A 21,825-nucleotide genomic window follows, 5' to 3' on the forward strand; every position below is an offset into this window, starting at 1 on the left:
CAAAATATCCCCGATAAAAAACCAGGTATTGATGAACACTGAAATTCAGACAAAACAACTACTTCAAGTTGGAACGGTTGAAAGTTTACTGTCAATGTAACATTGTGAACCCAGCAGTGCTACAAGTGTAATGTCATAAAAGCATTCGTTTAATAGCGCATTTAGTAGACCATATCTATGTATATATTGTTAGGTAATAGTTTACCAAGGTAGGTATGCCGGTATTTTTTAGCACACGACGTCTTGTCGACCTCGGCTTCGCCTCGGGTCGACAATCGACATCTAGTGCGAAAAAATACCGGCATACCTACCGTGGTAGATACAACGTTTTTCGCAATTTCGGGCCATAATCACCTTTCCAATGCAAAACATGTCCTACATTGCTATGTGATGTAAAGAGACGCGTTGAATGAAATCGAGTAGTCAATGCTTAGTATATACGCTTCAACAATACGTTCGGTATAATTGTGTGACTCTATAGCCGAATGGCTGTAGTCGCTGCTTTGTGTTCAAAAACCTTTGGGTGTCGGGGGTTCGATTTCTGGTCAATGCAAGATTTTTATTTATAAACATTTAGCCTTTGTTGAAGGTAATAGGTTCTTTAGCGTGCGAAAAAAAGTTAATATCGCACTGTGTCCAGAAATACAGTGAAATAAATACCTTCAAAACGACATTAAGTGGATGCATGGAAAGGTGATGATTATGGACCGGAATTGCGAAAAAAATTATTAAGATAGTAAGCATTTAATGATTAATTTAGTGTTCTATTATATTGTTCTGTAACGTCACCTACAAGTTAAAATTATTTTGGCTCGTTCTAGCTTAGAAACATTTATCTACTTCGATTCGGTTTTCTGTTTCTTTAACCCAGAAACATTATCCACATAGAATGAATTGGTATCGAAGTGTGTACTAGGTTTAGTATCATCCATGAATGAAAATCGTCGGGATCTAAAGGGCCACTTCCAACAACTAAAAATAATAAAAACACGATGTGTTTATTAGCTGCTTATTGGATGCTATACTACTGATTTTATGCATACCACAAAATTAAAGAGTTTCACTTTGAACTTAATATTGTTTGTAAAACTCGAGAGCATTATATTAACCAATGCGCTATACATTGCAGTCATGGTTATTATTTCAGTAAGTTCTCTATGTGTAACATGACATCGTTATATAACAGTTGTAGGTGAAACCAGAAGCGGTAACCTGTTCCAGGAGGAAATTAAACGATTTAATGAAAACAAACTGTTCTACCTGCTACACAAAGTTAGTTCCATTTTACACAAAAACTTGCAAATTGATATAATTTCGAATGCAATGAGAAAAAGGAAACTTAAAGTAAATAATCGCTGAGCGTATCATGAAAGCATAAGCAGACGAACGATAAAAATTCTCAGAAAATTTAAAGTTGAAATTAAATGTCTTCAAAACGAAATTTATTCAAAAATATCCCATTTGGGAATCATAAAGTTTCATTTCATTTTAAATTATTTTTTTAGCTCCGTTCCCAAACCGGTTACCAATTCATGTAAAGCGTTCCTCCACTACGGGAAAATATAGAATTCATTTTTATGTTGCACCTCGTGGTTGCATTTTATTTTAAATTTTTCGAAATGAAAACCCATCAGGAGAACATACCTTTTATGCAAATAAATTCGTAAGCGTACCGAATGGAAATTGCGAGCAAATAAAATGTGGAATATGGAAATTGTCGTTTGGAATGTTGTAGAGACTCGCACAGAGATGTCTTAAATTTCTTTTTAATGTTATCTTGCCAGTGGCGAAATAATCAAAACGAGATTGTAAATTCGATGTTGTGTAGAATATATTATCTCAGGGTGTCGTTTATCAATATTTACCACAGACAGACGGTACATGTATTTTCAATTAATCGATACAAAATCTTTTACTTCACTAGTTCTGACATACATTTTGTCGTCGCTGTATATGAAAATGCTGTTTGGAAACTGAAACTCAAATGTAATAGATTTTCGTATGATTCTAGTACATTTTGTCATAAAATTACTAATGACAGCGTTCTATTTTTTGCGAACCAACTTCACAGCTATGACATTTCATGGCTATTTTATCAGAGAGAAGTTATAACACCTGAAAATAATGCATAAAGGATGAAGTACTGAAAACAATTGTGGCGTCTCTACAAGCCGACCGAAGCTTTCAATAACAGTTGAGATGGCCTGGCTGGACATCAATGAGTGGTTTTCATTGGAATTTTTTGCTCTAAAAACTAATTTACAGAACCTGTAAAGCACAGGAGTGAAACGATGAATTGCTTTATGGAATCATATTAAAGTTTAAAAGTTTAAAAATAATGCGCCGTTTATACCTGCGTTGGATCGTGCATATTTACAATAATGCATTAAAAGAGAAGAGAAAAAAAAATGAGAGACGAAACTTTTTTAATTTTAAAATGAAATTGTTTACCGTAATTTCGTTAACTTTACTTCACGGAGTGTTTTCACACAAGAAGGACCATTTCCGTCATTTGTCCCTTGGTAAGTACAACAATTACACAATGTAAATCATACGCTCTCATCTCACCAAGGTCATTAAAATCAACTGAAGTCCACTCGCACCTTGCACAACACTTTTGTCGCTTTTCAGAATTTATTGCCATCAATCAGTGTTTAGTGAAACTGAAACATATCTCCCTGAAACGTCCAACTGTAAAATCTAATTGTCTGATACAATGTCTGGTCTAATTAATAAATACCGATGATAAAGTGACACCCGCCGTACAGCAATAAAAAGCGTGTCTCTGAAAGAAAAAAAATGCGAACTGAAGCAACGAAAAAAAGTAATGTTCAGTACCACAAATGAATTTAGCTGTGCCACCGACCGTAATGTCTGGTACACCGATTTTATTTTATTTTTTTGTGTGTGTGCTCTGAGTCAATGTCCAACACGTGTTTTTTTTCCTGTTGCCGAGGTGGATTGAACGATTTATTGTATTGCAGATGGATAATGCGAAAATGGTTTTTAGATGATGTGAGTAATTATATCGGTTGAGTGGTGTACCAAGACGAGGTGATGAGCATTTTCAATTTAAAAAGTTTTGCAATTGAAAATTTGTAGACAATTATGGCTTGGAGTATATGTGTGAAGCTGGCGAGTGATGTTTTCAGCACACAGTTAGTGTACATTACAGCAAATGGAAAAATCGTCGACATAACTTATCCGACGCACTCACCTGTATTGTGTAAAAAGCTTTCCACACGATTTATTTTTCGGCTACGAAGCAGTAAACAAATACAAATTACTTGAATGCATAAACACATTTTGTAATTCGCTTAAAATTCTAATATACAAAATTCTTTGGCACTGTTATAATTGAACATTAATTAAAATGAAATAAATTAAAGAGATTACAGCACAAAATAGCTTAAACTTTAAAATAGGGATGGTACAGTCATCTAAAAATAGTGAGCGCCAGTTTCTGATGGGCTTTTTCTCTACAGTTATTGATTGATCTTGGCTTTTGTCCAGTTTGGGGGAAGTTGAAGTACTAGAATTTTTAATTCATTGATTTGTGATATTCATTTAGTATACTAAGAGACTAATGAGCTCCGACTGCTCTATTGATCACAAAACATTTTTATATTCAGGCGGACGAAAAACGCCACATTCTCTCACCAGATAGACAGCCAACACGAAAACAGTATTTACCACTTTTTCGTCTAAGTTCTGTAAATTTTTGTTTTGGAATGTGACTGTTTGGTCCTACTGACATAATATATAATTCGGTGCCAAATTTCGAGAATTGAAGTTTTTGTTTCAATCTTTTTGGACAGGCTAATGAGAAAAAATGATTCTATCTGTAGATGACTGTAAAAACTATGTGGAGATAACGAAATATTTTTTTTATAAATGACGCATAACTATACCAACGAACCCTACCCCATGACTTTTCCTTTTCTCAAATATAATATTTAAAAAAATAAAATAAAAGATGAACTCTTTTATACTTCTACACAATGCGAAGTTTATACGAAGATCACTGGAACAGTTTTGCTGTATTTTTGGCATAAGATGACTTACGGGCATATTTGCGTAACTACCTCAGTGAAATAAAGTGACTGTTATACAGTCAATGTCAGCCAAATTTGTGTCTAACTAAATTCGTTTCAGCTGTTTAAGCAAGTGCTGATGCTTGCTTTTACGGTCACACCATTACCACACTCATACGCATAACTATTAAACCGTAAAAAGCCGTTTAAAACAGTGTGTTCAAATGAGTGAGCAAGTTGGTAACTGTAACAAACTTAAGGAAATTATAAAGATGTAGGAAGACAGATAGAGAGGGAAAGATTTGACTGTTCAGAAATATGACTTTATAAACACCTTTCATAAACGGCTAATCATCTGTTAGTGTGAATGATGATAAAAATTGTCGTGAATGAAGTGTTAAATGAAGTAAATGTTTTTGCATTGAATAAATACTTAAAAAATAAGAAGAAACAGATTGAATCGCGACGTTTGCCCTTTCTAAAAGGTTACATATTTGAGCAACGATGTGCAGTGACAAAGTTGATTCTTAGAAGGAACGACGACAACGAAAGCATATTTACTTTTCTGTTGTACGACCGAGGAAGGTAATATAGACATGAATAAACTCTCCATGGCGGAAGCTGGTAATTTTGTATGGTTAACGAAGGTGAATTAAAACTATTACCAAGAATAACTAGATGGTCTCGGTTGCACTTTGTGCGATGAAAAATTATCTTTAGAGAATAGAATATGAATGTGAAAACAGTAGTTAAATAGACTTTGATGATCATAAAATTAACAAAATTATATAAATATCCAACATACGTAAATTGTATACCAAACTGTTTAATGACTGTACTTATTGCAGGGCTTATTTCAAGAAATTTATTTCGTCGGCCCCTGACCCTGACAATTTTTTTTGCCGAAAGTAATATAAAAATTATCTTTTACAAAACGAAATTTGTAAAAAGCACTTAATTTATATAGTCTTAACAAACTGTACATAAACTCTGTTATCTTAACTCACTTACATTTACGCTTAAGTTTTTTTTAAATTTTTATATTTTTAAGATAAATTTTTAGATTTATTTTTAAGTTAATATAAAATATAGATTTTATTGAGAGAATATTTCACGATATTTAAATATTCTAATCGATATTCACTGCATCTCCGATTGTTCGTCACTCCATTCTGATTGAAGAAAAATTCAAAATCACCTAAACTGATTTAATTTTCAGAACATCCATAACTTGCGACAGATTTATAAAAAATTAATTCAAGCGCTTCAAACGCTCGAAACGCGAAATTTTTTTCAAAAGTGACTGTCTGACTTCGTTGACTTTGCATCTACTTGTACAAGTACTACACTATGTGCCAGAAAAAACGTTGACAAAAATAAAACATTTTGTATGGAGTGATGAAAAGTTCAATTTTCCTTGCCATAACGACGCGAAACCGAGAGAATTTCGAATAAACTGGAAACGATTAGTTGAAAAAGATAAGAAGACCTAGGGGATAAGAAGGCTTGAATATATAGAAATGTGAACGCAAGGGCAGGGCGTTCAAAAACATAGATGGAAAAGCAGAGATGTGGACGCATGTGAGATGATTCTGTAACATCCAGAGCAAATAACAGATTGAATGATTTTTTTGGGGATACTTTGGAACTGTGGAAGCACGTAAGGGGCTTTTCTATTGGAGTGGCGAATCTCAAGAGTCGGAGATGCAATGATCGTTTCGACCACTTCGGTGAAAGCATCATAAACATACTAAAAGAGTCTCTGTCAATCCTTTCGGAAACTTTTTGTAAAACCTTCTATAAAACCTAAAAAAGTTCTTCTGCCAAAATGACTATTGAGCTATTTTCATCAATATTATTTTTGGTCGTCTAATACTTCTCATGGATATAATACTGTTTTGTATGTTTAGGATGCTTTTCTGTGGTTTTCAATTTTCAATATAATTCAATCTTAAAATATTTATTTTGAAGACTTTTAAGCCCTTGTTACTTGTTTACTTGTTGTTTTATTGTAGCAATTCTGGGCTAAATATTTTTTACAGACAATTTTTGGTTTTATTCTCATCTGAGCATCAATAAACTTACAACTTAACTTCTACTAATTATCACTGTAGTAAAAAGAGTTCATTGCAAAATTCTGCTTCTCCCCCAAAATTCAAAAAATTTGGTTTTTATTCCAAAATTTTACATTTTGCACAAAATGCTTAAAAAAATTTCCTCAATTTTTTTTTAAATAACTTTAGTCCAATCAGTCACCAATCAATCGGCCGTCACAACACTTCATCAATATAGGGGATCACCCTCCATGGAGCATACGAACAAATCTAACAGCATCACAGATGATTTCCTACATGAGTGGTGTCGGTCGGTAAAGAATGGTTCTATATACAGATAATGGAAAACTTTGTATGATTTTCAATTGTCTCATGTTTAAACAAAAAATAAGTTTAAAGTTTTCAAATCCGAATGTCCCACAACCGTCTTGTAATCCACCCAACGATAACCCGCCCCACCCATATATAACATATTCGTAACACGTTCAAGTTTTGTAATTTACTGCACTTCACAACTTAACATAGCAAATACGTTGTTGTCGCATCCGATAAAAGGTATGTTAAATCTTACGAAATTTTTAGACACTAAAGTTTGCATATGGCAAAAAACCATTTGCCGATTGCAGTCAGCACGTCTGGACGTCAAAAAAGTGATTTACTTACATGTAGCGGAATTCGTTGCTGAGAAGATTTATTTTTGCCCTTTTTGAATGTGCACATTATCAACTCTCTCATGCCCTTGCGAAAGTTTCGGCTCAGAAATGCATAGAGTAGTGGATTCACACCGGAATTGAAATATGTAACCAGAAATGTGAGTGGTGTAAACAGTGCCGAATAGTTTGAGTCGCCTTTGTATGTATGGGACCTGAATCACGAAAAAAAGAAATGAAATGGAAAATTAATTGTTGGCATTGGATAATGTTAATGGCCTTGTTACTTTACTAATTTTCATAAATTCAATAAATTCAATAAATTTCAAAAAATTCACGTGCAAAGTAGAGCTTATAATGTGGAGGTGTTCCAAGTGCATGTTGCATGATCTTGAGATCCATATTTAGTTCACTAACATAATAATAATTGTACGGGGCATATCTACGGACAAATGTTGAAAGTAATGCTTCTTGAAAGAGGTTCTTGAATGCACTCGACGCAACTTTTATCGATCTAGTTATGTTTTTCAATACCTATACAACAATCAAATCATCGACATACGAATGAATAATGAATGGGTGAGAAGCCCTTTGAAGCTTTTGTCCCACATTTCACTACAAAACGCAATGTAAAGTTTTCTTTTTCAATCGTGAAGTCAATTAATTGAAGTTTACTTCGCGTTGTTGAGTAAAAACAACTTATTTCACTGAAATAACCCCTATTACCGTGTCAGTCGATTGCACACTTTATGATTTTTCGTCATTATGTTAGTATTTCACCTCAATGGTCATTATACAGCCCTTACAAAATAATGAGCGATTTATCCGAAAAGGTTGTTTAGATTAGAGTCACGCAGAATTTGATTACGAAACTATCCACTAGGTCCCATATTTTGGGCGGGTCAGATCCATTGACTGACAATTTTCTCAATATATTTTTGAACAATTTCGTTGTATTTAAGAGTGATATCGCCAAAACTTCAGGTGATTTTTGTAACTTTGGGAACAAGCGGTCTCCGATTTTAATGAGTGATGGCTCGTTGGATTCGCCTTTTAATTCTAGGAAACACGTATCTCTCACTTTTTCGAAAAAAAATTTACTTTCTGTGAAAAGTGTTCGAAAGTGAACACATGTCAGAGGGTACCGAAAACAGTTTTTCGACAATAACTCAAGAAAAAATTATTTTAAATTATTGTAATGTTGTACGAATGTCGGCCTTGGAAAGACCTACAGGTAGAGTATACGCACGGCTTGGTGCGAGTAGATCCGCGAGATTTATTATTAAAAATATAGTGAATGATCAGAGAGTCCGCCTTCTCTGCGGCTTCGATGTTCCGCGGAACTGAGTATGGGGTGTTGTAGCTGGCCTCACCCACTATCGTCCCACATATAAATGAACCCAGTACTTTTGTGCTGCAAACCTACCGAAGTCTTGTAAAAAAAGTTGGTGCCAAAATGCAGATTTTTTCCTTCTTTCTGTACGCCCAACTGCTGAAACAGCGTCTGGAACGCGTAGCAAATATTATTCCACGTAAAAAACTAATTATTGTTCCAGAGTCCTGAGATCATGCCCTACACGCTAACACTTTATTTGAGTAAAATCCGCCGAGAAAAATTTAATAATTTTTCTCTTGATATTACTAACACTGGATATTTTGTAACGATATATGTTCGCGACATAGCGAAGCGTATAAGGTAACAGAATAGTAGATGATATGAAATTACTCCCGTAGAAGCGTTCCAGACGCTGTTCCAGCAGTTGGGCCCACAGAAAAAAGGAAAAAATCTGCATTTTGGCACCAACTTTTTTTACAAGACTTCGGTAGGCTTGCAGCACAAAAGTACTGGTTTTATTTATATGTGGGACGATAGTGGGTGAGGCCAGCTACAACATCCCATACTCAGTTCCGCGGAACATAGAAGCTGCAGAGAAGGCGGACTCTCCGAACATAATTTAAAATAATTGTTTCTTGAGTTATTGCCAAAAAACTGTTTTCGTTACCCTCTGACATGTCCTCACTTTTTCACAGAAAGTATTTTTTTTTCGCTAGAATTAACGACGAATCGAATGAGCTATCACTCATTAAAATCGGAGACCACTTGTTCCCCAATCACCTGAAGTCTTGGCGATATCACTCTTAATACAAAAGCCTACTTATTCCAGCTTGTTTCAGTTATAAAAAATTGTCAAATTTAACCGCAAATTGACTGCGTAAAGTCAATAGCAATAAAACTTAAAAAAAAAATCTTTGGAAACCGTCGAATATAAGAAGGGTAGGTAGACCGGGGAAAAAGAATCCCTCGAATATAATTTCCCATATAAGAAGTAATGATATTTGACCACTCCTTGAGTTCCTAATGTTTTTTTTTAAATTTTCAGTAAGACTTTCAATCAACTGTAAATCATAAATAAAATATGACTCGTGTGAATTACGTCCAGAGCGAAGCGACTTCCCACTCGTATGAACTGTCTATTAATCTTTTTGATTGCCTTCGTTCACAAAATAGAAAAGTGCGATAGACGTTCTTCTCTTACTCTTTTGTACAAAAAAGGAAGTCCCTCTGTACTTACTACATTCACAAAACCTTCAATCCTGGAAAATATCACGACACGTGTGAATTACGCAAACTTCACACTCGTGGAAGTTGTAAAATATTTTGTTGATTGTTGGAATAAAGCCTGCAAAGAATATCATCTGATAAGAGGCATTTTTATGGCGTAAGGCATGGTTGCAAAGGAAGTAAAAAACTACCTACTTGATAGTTAATTTGATAGTTCACAGACAACTTGACAGTTGACTATCAACTTGATAGTTGACTATCAAGATAGTTGGCTAGCAGGAGATGTTTACCGGTTAAAAGCTGGACATCAACTGATGAAATTGTTCTTTCCACTTGCTCTTTAACTCTGATTATACGATTTACACACACTACGCAACAAAATCAAATTTCATCAAAGTAATGTTTTTCGATTGAGGCTGTAATCGACAGAGTAAAATTCTGTTTTTCTGGGATAGCTTCCAATCCTTCGTCCCACATAGCCCATCTTCGAACTTCCTCGGGATTTTAATTCCACACATTTAAAAAAAAGATTCATCCAAATTGGTTGAGAATTACACAAGTTATCGTGTCCTCAACGATGAACTGTTACCCACATTTAACCCACGTGTTTCATACCATTTCGTACATTTTCAATCACTGTGAACTTTTTTGTAAGACCCTGGCCCTGATACTGTCAAATATCAGAGAGGAAAACCGTTTCTGTTGTTTCAACAAACTGGCACGATAGCCCTGGTAAACACAAGGGTGAACTACAGTTATACCGACATTAGTACACACAAGAGTAACCGAAAAACGTACACATTTTGTACCAAAAAAATAATAATTTATTGAAATTTCTGTTACTGAAACAATACGATTGCACCAAGCCATCTGCTTTTCTGTGCGACGACGATTCGTTCCAATTCGAAAATGTGTTTGATTTATTTATTGGATTTAAATAGGTCGTTGTTCGTAAATTACCTAGCGCACGTGGAGAGAGTGTAAGGTGTAAGGTAAATATACTGTGGAGGTAACACCATATATAACCGAATCAGATGTGCAGCGGCACGAAAGTTAGATACAAACGCCATCTCTCGCTTATATATGGCATTACCTCCGCCCATATAATCTACCTTGGGTATTACCTTCACTCTATATCTAGCTTGGGTGGGGATATCACGCTTCCATAACTGTTCGCACCCTTTTTTCCGGAATTATCATGTGACAGAGTCTATAAGTCTCGAGATCGTCGATTTTTGTGTTACGTATTTTATGAACGGAGCCCAAATGCATTTCAAATTGGAAAAAGCAATCTAATGCATAAATGAAACAGTCAATTGTATAGATTTTCATTTATAAAGCACAGGTCGCTTTAGACATGACACTACTTCTTCCCGATAACCATAAATGTTTCACCGAAACGTTTAACTTTACATGCAATACAAGAACGATGTATTGATATGAGTGACAAGCAAACTTTCGGCGCTAAATATTTTGAGGTGAGGCTACGAAAATTTGATGACCTTTGGATTCGATGTAAGTGTCTAAACTTATACATTGTTTTCTGAAAAAGCCAGCAACAGAACTTACAGTATTTGGAATAAACTGAGATTTTTCATTCCATCAGAATAATGTTTAGGGGAAAAATTTACCCCAATGCAGGTCTTAATAAGCCATTTAGTGTGCAATAAAAGTGCTAAATTTGTACAAATTACATGCATTCATTGAAACAATCAAAAATAATATGACTCACCAATATTGCCACATCTTCCGTGCGTGATACGGTAGGTTGCACAGAGCAAAGGTCAAGACGACGATGATTAGCATTCGGATGACACCTCGTCGAGCTCGCAGCACATTGTTTGACGAATGGGATATTTGAGCCAGTTGAGTGCCATGCCGTTGATGAAAGCTCTGCGTTCGCCAAGTGGTTGTCACCACAACTTTGTCTGAATCAACAGAGACCTGTTGATTGGAAAATATTGCATTTTTAGAATAAACTTTCTCGTCAGCATTTCGCTATAAATTAACAGCACTTCAGATTTTACGGAACGAGTTAAAGTTTCCTCGTTTACAAGTTTATATTAATGCAATTAGCTTAATAAAAATGTTTCAAGGATACCGATTTTGACGGGGTAAGACTGTGGTGTGGTATGTTTCATTTAACTTCGATTAAATAAGTTTTTTGAAGGAATTTCCTTTGAAATTACCACTGCAATAACGACGAAACTAATGTAATGAACAGAAAACTTGTGCCATTTTCATTTCAACTGGTAATGTAATCATGAAAATGAGTATGAACCCTACTGTGCAATTCATTCCACTGATTATTCTTTTTCTTCATGTACACATAGCGGCGCTGCTTCTGTAATTTGATGCACCTGGGATAAAATGAGATACATGTAAAGAGAAATCGTTTGAATCGTAAAGAGAAACACCTGGACTGGTGAAATGTATTCGATTTTACTTTCGGTTATTGCAATTTTCTTTAATAAAACACACACAAAATGTCTTGATGTCTTTTGTCTATTCAGAAAAAGAAAACTTCATTTATCGGTAGCCTCCGGAGGAATATCAGACGAATCGCTTTTTATGTGTGTCTCACTGGGGTAGAAATCTTGCGAATCAAATTAGGACTCAATCAAAGGAAAGCAACTTGAAATGAGAAATGTTTTAATAAACTTTTTGTATTCTCTAGCATACCGTTTGGACGCATAGTTTATTCATGCTGATTGAAAAATAGAAATAGAAAAAATGAGGACAATGCTAACCTTTGATAGAGTTATTTGGCAAGTTATTTGAACCGTGAGGAGAAAGAAGGAAAACTGATTACTACTCCGGAGTCCTGAAGTCATGTTCATGTGCTATACGACGACATTTTATTTGACTAAAATCCATCGAGAAAAACTTAATCATTACTCTGTTGACATTGGCTATGTTGCAGTGACATCTTTCAGTGAAATATTGAAACGTACTCTATCGGTAGAGTTGACACAGAAAAAAAGAAAGAGAATTGATGATATTATCAAAGTTATGAAAAAACAGGTTGAGACAACCACGGAGGCGGGTGACACCAAATTTTATAAATGCTCTAACTACAGATAGTTTGAGAAATCAACTTGAAGAAAATATTTTTTTTTTGAAATTCAGAATTTTGTTTTTGTTAAGTTGCATTTTTCATATAAACTTCGCGGCCGTAACGCAATTGTGTGCCATCGCCTTCGTGATCAACTCAAGGGTTGTCATAACCTGTTCTTTCAGAACCTTGGAAATTATGCCTCACCTGAGGTGGGCACCGTTTCTAGCTATACAAAAATTAACTTTATGAATGTCACGACAAGCTAGCTCGATCCAATCTTGTTTTTTAAGTCCAATCTTTTACAGTTAAATTTTACATTAAAAAACTAAGAAAACAGAATACTGATTGAGATCTGCGATGCGAAAGAATGAGTGTTCTTAAAAGGATTGACTTTCTAACAAAATAACACAAAACGCTTGGATTAAGTTTAACTGCTTATTAAAAAAAACTCCTCCATGTCCATTACGTTAACCAAACTTTTACATTAATAGCGCAACTTCCGCCCACTTCTAATTTATTATTGAAGAAGGCTTTGCAATAGATTATGCATATCCTTTAGAGGTAGTTAATTATGTAATTTGTTCAGCAAATGTACGTATTGAAACAATCAAACGCCAACCGTAATTTTAAGGGACATGCCGAGGGACATGCTCAATTCATTGGAGTAAATGAAAACTAATAAAAAGAAACCGGCAGTATTGTCTCCATTTCTAATTCGAATGAAATACTGTTGAAACAAATTTATGGGTTCCTATCGCTATATCCTATTCCGTAATACAAACTCCTTCTAAATGTATTAGGTACGAACGTTCTGAAGAGTTTTTATTGTTTCTACAAGTGGTGTTATTAGTTTCACAGTGACATATGTTTCTCTTTACCTGTTCGCAGTCCTCTTTGTGCTATTCGTTTCTTTCAGGCATTACCCCAAATCTTTATATTCAAGTCAGCAAAGCTGGCGACTGAACATTTTTCTTTTTCCAATTCACTTCGACAGCAAACTTTTCTTTCTAATGTTCATTCCAGCTCAGAATATACGATTTTCTCTACTACTACATTTCATGAACGAGGTAGGAAGTTTAAATATTTAATGTTTACAATACAATGTAGCCGATATTGTATAACACGCGCATCTGGTCTGGATATCCCACGCTCCTAAATGCAACGGTATAGGCAAATAGTTTTCCTTTTTTTTTGTAGAGAACTATTTTCTCATTTCGTTCTAGCTGTTGATAACACACTGCGTCAATCAGTCCATTCAAATGCAATATATTTTCAATTTACATTCCGCAGACACATTTTTTATAACTCGAAACGACTGAGCAACATGGTTAAATTTCAGATAAAATTCAATTACACGAAACAACTGATATGATCGAAACAATCGAAATGAATTATGTGGAAAAATGAATATATTTTACCTGGCTTTCCGTAACGCCAGCCGCACGTTTTTCATATTTGCTGCTCGGATGTCGTACAAAATGGTTTGATGGCGAACTAGTTGATGTATTTTGCATAGCAATGTGCCGATCAAGTCCTCGGGAGCTTTTCCACAGCGCTATCGCGATGCGACTATAAAGAATCTACAAGGAAAAAATGTCAGGAAAAGTTAGTTGCCTGTGTTCTGTTTTATTTTTAATAAATTCGTTGGGTTAAGTACAACTCTACTTTTAGTTTTTGTGTGTAAGGTCCCCTGACCGTGATTTGTGGTATCGTGACAATTTTTAACTTTGTAACGTCATTTTCTTGGGCTTCGTAATTAATTAAAATTCAATGAATTTCTTAAATTATGTTTAATGATCAAGGTTTGCGTTATGGTGCCGTGATTTGTGGTATTTCATATGAACTTACATATAGACCGCTATTTGGTGGTATTCCAAAACGTCTTGCGGTACAATCAAAGTCCAAGAGAATCGTGATTTGTAGTTTAATTTATTTTACGTCCGCAAGTCACGGTCAGGGACCTAGACCTTAATTTAAGCGTTTTATGTGACTAAATCAAGATTAATCTGTTTTTAAAGCTACAAAAAACTTACGAGAAAAAACATTCACGCGGAATTAGTGAATGTCCAAACAGACTGGGAAAGATGTTTAACGGAAAAAAACCTAAGTTTTACGGAGCTGTTAACACTGGAAAAACTACAGTCGATGTCATTGAAATTTATATATTTTAGCTGGTCCACTCATACAAACAAAAGTACGCCTATGACTATATACAGATGAAATAGTTACACGCACGCTAGTGATGGTGAAAAACAGCTCAAACAATTTTCTGTCTTTTCACAGACATTAACTTCACCTTTGCAATCTTTAAAAAGTGTGGCTTAGTTAGGCCCGTGCGAGTTCTACTTGATAGAACGGCTGTATTTAATACAAAATATTTTCATCACATTCATTTTTGTATTTCACACTAGTGTAAAAAGCTCGTAAAAAGTAGTGATAATAAAGAACTTTTTTAAAAAAAAATAGCATTCTTCGTGGCAAAGCCTATCCTATAATCATGATTGAGCAAATATAGCGAAAATTCATGGAAATTCGCGAAAATGTTTTTGCACCGGAAATTGGAACACGTCACGTTTTGATATTCTTTTATATTTCTTTTTTATAAAATCAATGACCCATTTTCAGGGGTTATGAAAATAATTAGATTATGTGTCGTGTTTTTCCCGTAATTTATATGCTATTATAAATGTCTTGGATGACTGATATTGGGATCATTCACGCCGCTGAAAATTCAAAATTAAAAGTGTCAAACACAAATCAAACGCAGCGTCGTATTTATATGAGTGATTCGCGATATTTTCATATCAGAGTGTGTTGAAAGAACCTTAGCACTTTTGCCAATTTTTGCCCTACAAATTTTTTAAATCGGTTTTTATTCGTGAAACGTCATAGCGTCACTGCTAAAAATCATAAGAATATGTAGGGCTTTGACATTTAAGTGCTAAGGTGCTTTATTTTTCCATTCATTTGTTCATCCACTGATTCACCCAAAATTCAAATTCTGAACGGAAGCGCTAAACGCTTGAATTCATAAATTTGTGACCTTCAAAATAAAATAAATATGCGAATTAGTCTCAAAATGTTTACTAATTCTCCTCGATTCTATTAGTGAAATAGAATTAGGTACTTGCGGGTTGTATCTTGTATACTTCGCTTCTCGCGTACTACAACAAATGAAACTGTCTAAAATCTATGGGCCCATTGTGCTCTCCATTTAACGATGCTATTATAGGTTACAGAATTATAATCCATGATCCTAGACCGACATACCCGCACGGGTTGTATACCAGAATAAATAGACGAAAAAATAAAACATTTTTAGTATGTGAGATTGAATGTGATGCTGTTAAAATATAAATTCGAGTAGGTATACGATGGATCAACGCCTCGGCAATAAATACAATATTTTCATCCTAAAAGTAAATTATTAATTTAAACGAGATTCAAATTCGAAATATTTGTCACTTTTGACATGATAAATTTGATTTTACAAAGGTCGGACACACAAAGGTTTTAATATCAAATATCCAAAAAAAAACCGTCATGACCTGCCCAAAAAAAAAGAGAATTCAGTTTTGACTGTGGAAAAAAAAGAACGGGCGTTTTTGGCGCTATTCTGTTTGATGTGCAAAATAATTCAACATTAAATTAAATTAGTTTCGGTTTGTCACTACATCGTATTACATATTCATGCTAAGAGACCACCAAATTTTTTTTTATTTCGCATATTTTATGTCGTCCTAGAGGCGAATTTAAAGACTTCCATGTTATAAAAAAAGCAATGTAAATAATTTAGCATTATACCCAGAAGGAATGTAAAGTTCACCCAGAAAAAGTTATGAATTAATTCTCCGGAGGAATTTTCATAATTTTCTGCTTCCATTCAGTTCTTCTTTTTATTTAATTGAGGATATGGTGCTGGTTCCATTTTTTACTTTTCATTGAATTAATACTGCGAGTTACGTATACGTACATACGCAGGAATCTCGTAATTACCTAAAATATGTAGATTGTACTACACCGTACAGAACACACCGACCGGGAAGATAAAAGAAGAATATTTTTGTTCTTTTTGCTTTTTTCTTTTTTTCGTTTCCATTTTGCAAAAAGAAAATGTTGAAACTGAATTGAGGTTACACATTAAATAAAATTGAATTTTCCTTGGAAAAGTTATTTCCATTATTTTTGCAATAATCGAGTTCGACTCTTGGCTGGTAATTAAATTTTCTTCGGGAAAATTGAAGTCAAACTTGCTGTAATTCAATAAACGTCGATTTGGATTGATCTTGTCTGCAACCTAGTTACACTTAATGTCTGGCAAGAACCCCTTCAGCTGTAAATTTAAAATTTTGGCATTCAATTCAATGTATTTGACTTGTACTGTACATACGACGTATATCGAGTATTCAGCATTTCTGTAGTGTAACATATGAAATGATGGTGTGTGGATATAGCATTTATGTTTGACTGACTTCAGTACTATAATTAGGAGTTAGAGAGTGTGTGAGAGCACATTTTCAACGAATAAATTCTTCCGGTAAAATTTAATTTGTAAAAAGAAAAGCTGAGTTCAGAGTACATGTATCTGTACAAGACGCCATTTAGAGCACATAACATAAAGCAGATGACAAAGTTGTTCGTAAAATCTCTGCAAAGGCCCTGACATATTGTAATTTCCCCAGTGTTAAACGTTTACAACTTGAGGCTAAACACTGATAGATAGTACAAAGCCTTGCATGTCTACTTAGCCTTGTGTTTGAAACGTAGATGTGAGGCCGTTTATCATGCAATTATGGAGTTTCTTTTAAACTAAATGAGAAATTATTTTTAGCTAAGTTAAGGCGTGCTATAGCTGACATAATTGCAAAAACGTCTGGAGTGGGAGATTTCATTTTCCTTTTACATGTCCTCGTTAACAGCCTCAACCAAGATGAGATTTGATTCAAAGTTTCAGTTTGGGCAACATCTTTTAATTGAAGATTAATTTTGATATTTGAATGTTTTGTTTAAAATAAACTCGGCCGACACATTTTCAGCCCTTTTCTCTTCCCATCCGAATTTCAAATTTCGTGTATCGAAAAAAGAAATTTCACCCGTCCGCAAAGTTGTATCATAAATCAGCCGACAATTTTATGAAAAACAATAAAATGAGACGTATGTCTTCGAGCATTCGGTTGTGCTTAGATTATACCATCTAACACAACATGTCGGCTACAAAATAACACTTTATCATAAAAGCGGCAAAACATCGACTGTAAATGGTCGTTTTTCCTTTTTATTTTTATGTGTATTTTATGTCGGAGGATGACAAATGGTTTAAGTGATCAAAACTTTTGGTTTGTTTGGATGCGGTGCTGTTTCAATGTTATACAGAAAGCGATTGTTTTTCATCTTTTACGAATGGCTAGATTTCTAATTTTAAAATGAACCGATTGCGATTGAGGCACTTTAAATTGTAACGGCGAATCTTTTCCGATTCTGTGAATCATCATAATCATAATTAGTAGATTATTATTACAGAAGAAATACAGGTAACGTAATGTGTTATAAATGAGCTCCAGATGCGGTCTTTTCTAGTATGTTAAAACTAACGAAGTACCAGATTTTCTAAAGACGTAAAACATTTGATAATATTACTAGTGAAATACTTCTATGCTCATGGCTTGCACTTCAATTGCATTGTTGCATTCAGCAAAATGCTATAATTATGTTATCTACAGAGCCAATTATTTTCCACAAACGACGATATTACATTGATATTGTATCAAAAAGTCAAAACAACTGCATTCAGGATGTTTACTGATTGGATTTTACTATAGAAAACATTCATAGAAAATGTGAACTTGTCCCAAATATAACATCCATTCTTTAGACGTCGAAGACGCAGGTCTTTTTACAATTTTATATTAACCTCCTAACTTCAGAGGAATTTTGCTTTTTCGTTGGCAATCTTAAGTTGGGTAACACTAGCGGTCGTCGCTCACAAATGATCTCACGATATTTTACAAAATTTTCGTCCCCTCCATCCGTCACGCTTAAAGATTCAAAAAAATTGAGCCAAATTTGTTAGAACCGTTGCAAGAACCGCGGTAACAAGCTCGACTTAATTTTATCTAACTTGAAATAAAAATTCTTACCCCAACCGAGATTCGAACCTCTTATCGTTATGCATATTACATCTATCAACCCTCATATGCGGTTTCTTTACTAACTTCAGTTTGCAACCTATTTGAAAATACAAATTCCGAATGTTGCAAACGAATAATTACCCTCACCAGCCCTCACATATATTCGTACAGGTGTAAAACAACATTTCACAATCTCTTTCCTTGAAAATAAACCGGCAACATGTAATGACTAAACTGGACTGGAATGTGTTACCGCAACACTGTTTTTGTGCAAACAAATAAATATTTACACAGTAAAAGCGAAACCAGAAATTTGAATCCAAAATCCGAAAATAGAAAATATGACGAAAGCCACCACACATAAATTACAGCTCCGTTTACCCCAAGTAATTAAAGAGCTTACTTTGAGTGTTATAATACCATGTAAATAGCTGCTATATAACACCTACCTATCTTTAGCCGTATTATAGCGATAAGGACAATTTACAGAACTCCCACGATTTTAATGGCTTCCCATTTTCCATGAAATGCAAGAAGTACATTTTTTACGAGTTTTTAGTGTCATGTTTTATGGGGATACGACAAATTCCATGTGAATGTAGGAAATACAGAGAGGTGTGGAAACTCTGAATTCCACTCACCGAAAATGTAACCAAACGATGTGGTTTGTTGTCGACTGGATAGATTTGGCAAGCGAATCGCATATGGTTGAGTGCATTAATGTTATCGGTGTTGTTAAGTGCATCGATTGAATGTATCAATAGATTCATTTCAATAATAAAAGTTGATTAGAATTTAGGTATCGGTAGGTACAGCTTTTTCCATTTCGGAAACACATTTAACGTCATATCAAGATTTATATTAGTCAGTAAAATCGTGGTGGTTAAGTCACCTAAAAACCACCATATGTTTCACACTCAAAACCTGACGACGAAGGTTATGTACAAAATGAATATTCAATTATAAACACTCTGCTTACCGTCATAACCAGCAGTGGTAGTACGTACAGCAATGCAAAATTGATGAAATCAAGCAACTTCGAATTGAATTGATTGCGATCCAGTACACAGATTTCCTCGCTGATTTCGTTGCTCGTATGTATATTGGTTATAGTTCGACTAAAAATAAATTTCGGCGTCGAATACACTGCTGATTTTATCCATACCACGACAATTACAAGCTGTAATGAAATTTATAAAAAGAAAAATAATTAGGAAAGCGAAGAAAAAATCGTTTTCAATTTTATAAAATTCAAATGTACACCGTCGGGCTGTTATTATTATAATAGTTACACTAAACCATCCATCGGTACAGTCAGATTTATTCTTTGTTTATTTTTCTTTTAAGATAAATTAGTTTAATTTCGATTCCGTTCAGACATAAGATATTAAGTAAATGACATGTGGGTGTACCGTACCCGTTACGATGTGTTTAATGAAGTCGCTAGTGAAAAACTGCATAATTCATGTAAAGAAAGTAAACTTTGATTTCCATTGCAGAATAAACAGGCGACTGACATTAATCTGTCTGAGGGCATTACATTCGTTTTATACCAGACACGTGGAGAGTGCAATACCGTCTTTTCGTTTGTTATCGTAAAAGTTAAGAGTTGGGACTTCACCAATGGAACGTTAGTCAGAATTTGTCCTAAAATATTGCCCTTTGTCGATTCAAAAGATTATTCTCCGGGAGGAATTTTGAAATAGAGAAGTATTTCAGTGAGTAATCTGCATATATCATGATTATGAAAAAATTATATCAAAATTTGAAGCTCTTCGGGATATTTTTTTTATATTACTTTATTCTTCTAATATTCCAAAGATCTGCAAGACAAACCTGACATTCACAATGTCTTAATTCAACTCACATTCAAACAAAGTGTCTTCTGAAAAAATCTACGACAATGTTCATAAAAGACGTTCGGCCTTAAGATGAGGAGTGTGTGTGTAAATTAGTTAAAAATTCAATGAAACAGCGCTGGGCTCTGGTTAACGTGATCTTTTGTATCAAAATGGATGTTAAAACAAATGAAGTAAAAGATTTTGTATTAAACATTAGGCCACACTTGAAACAGGTAGCAGATTTAAAGACTACATGGTCGCTTTAAACAATGTTGAAAACATTTAAATTTCATTGGTTAATTCGACAAAAAAATAGTTTAGAACATCTAGTCTCTGGGATGCAGAAAATAAATTGAAACCAAATTAAAATCAATGATTCTGGGGATTTTCAGCGTATCGTGATACGAAAACAAATTTAGACGTACGTCGCGAATAAACCCTTAAAATGTTACAAACACAGTTCAAATGATCGCTATGTAAGTCTGTCAACTTGTTATTACCATAAACTAAAAATTCTCAGAATCGTTCATTTTATATTGATATCATTGACCCCTATTTCACCAAGAAAATATTTGATTCGATCCGTAAGAAAAGTATGTTCAGAGTCTCGTTAAGAATATAAAACCTCGCTCCAAACAATCATCATTACTGCATAATGGATTGATTGATGGCACAGTTGTTACTAATTCGTTTCAAAGGATTTCCTCTATTTTTCTGAACGACTGGCATATTTTAAAATTACCTTCAAAGAAATTGATTCTGAAAATTTTTCCATTTTAAATATGCCGATGGGCGGATGTATCATCTCATCTGTTTATATGAAAAGAATTCAGTAAATTGTTTACCGAAAAAATTTCGTAATATGAAATATGGTTCGTACAACCTAATTGTTAAATTATTGTCTTTGTCGGTTCGGAAAGTGTGTGATCTCAACTGGAATATCGAAATGGACTTGAAAAGAATTGGAATGTGTATAGGGCATTGGGCATGTCCATTTGTACTATTTATTTAAGAGCGATGTAATAGTCAGGCATTTGATAGTAAATTTTGTGTGTTGGAGAAATATTTTTAAATTGAAAAACTATTTTTTTTAAATAATAATAAAGAGTTTGCGGTGTAAAAATAAACGCATGAAAAATAATAACAAATTCCGTCCATTCGCAGTCTTCCTGTTATATTTAATTTTGTATTTTCTAATATTTTTTTTCTCTTCTGTATCCAGCTGTGGTATTTGAATATTGAAACGAGATGAAAATAAAAAGAAAATCTCCCGTTTTTAATTTTAAAATAATTATTTGTCCGAAATCGAAAAAAATGGTGTTTACGTTACTGAAAGTGGAAAAACAATTTTTCGATTTAAAAAATATTTTTTTTTGTTGTATCTGTTTAAACCTTGTAGTAGATAGAGTAGAGGCATTATGTTTTAAATAAGGAGGTGTCCATGTAAAATACATACGGGAAAATTGTAATTGAGAGCGTTAATGCAATTGATGGAAA

At 34.2% G+C, this 21,825-nt stretch overlaps 1 protein-coding gene across 1 annotated transcript in view; it reads right to left on the reverse strand.

Annotated features, from left to right (window-relative positions):
* Positions 1–4,863: 4,863 nt before the first annotated feature.
* The window catches only part of LOC119085935 (trissin receptor), a 60,415-nt gene continuing 43,453 nt past the window's right edge, over positions 4,864–21,825 (reverse strand). The window contains exons 5-9 of the mRNA XM_037196488.1: positions 19,467–19,667; positions 13,778–13,939; positions 11,034–11,245; positions 6,752–6,953; positions 4,864–6,415 (exon numbers count right to left, since the gene is read on the reverse strand). Coding sequence (XP_037052383.1) covers positions 6,368–6,415; positions 6,752–6,953; positions 11,034–11,245; positions 13,778–13,939; positions 19,467–19,667 — 825 coding nt within the window. The 3' untranslated portion in view covers positions 4,864–6,367. The remainder of the gene's footprint in view (positions 6,416–6,751; positions 6,954–11,033; positions 11,246–13,777; positions 13,940–19,466; positions 19,668–21,825) is intronic.

This window comes from Bradysia coprophila, chromosome IV, assembly GCF_014529535.1.
Source record: "Bradysia coprophila strain Holo2 chromosome IV, BU_Bcop_v1, whole genome shotgun sequence".
NCBI lineage: Eukaryota > Metazoa > Arthropoda > Insecta > Diptera > Sciaridae > Bradysia > Bradysia coprophila.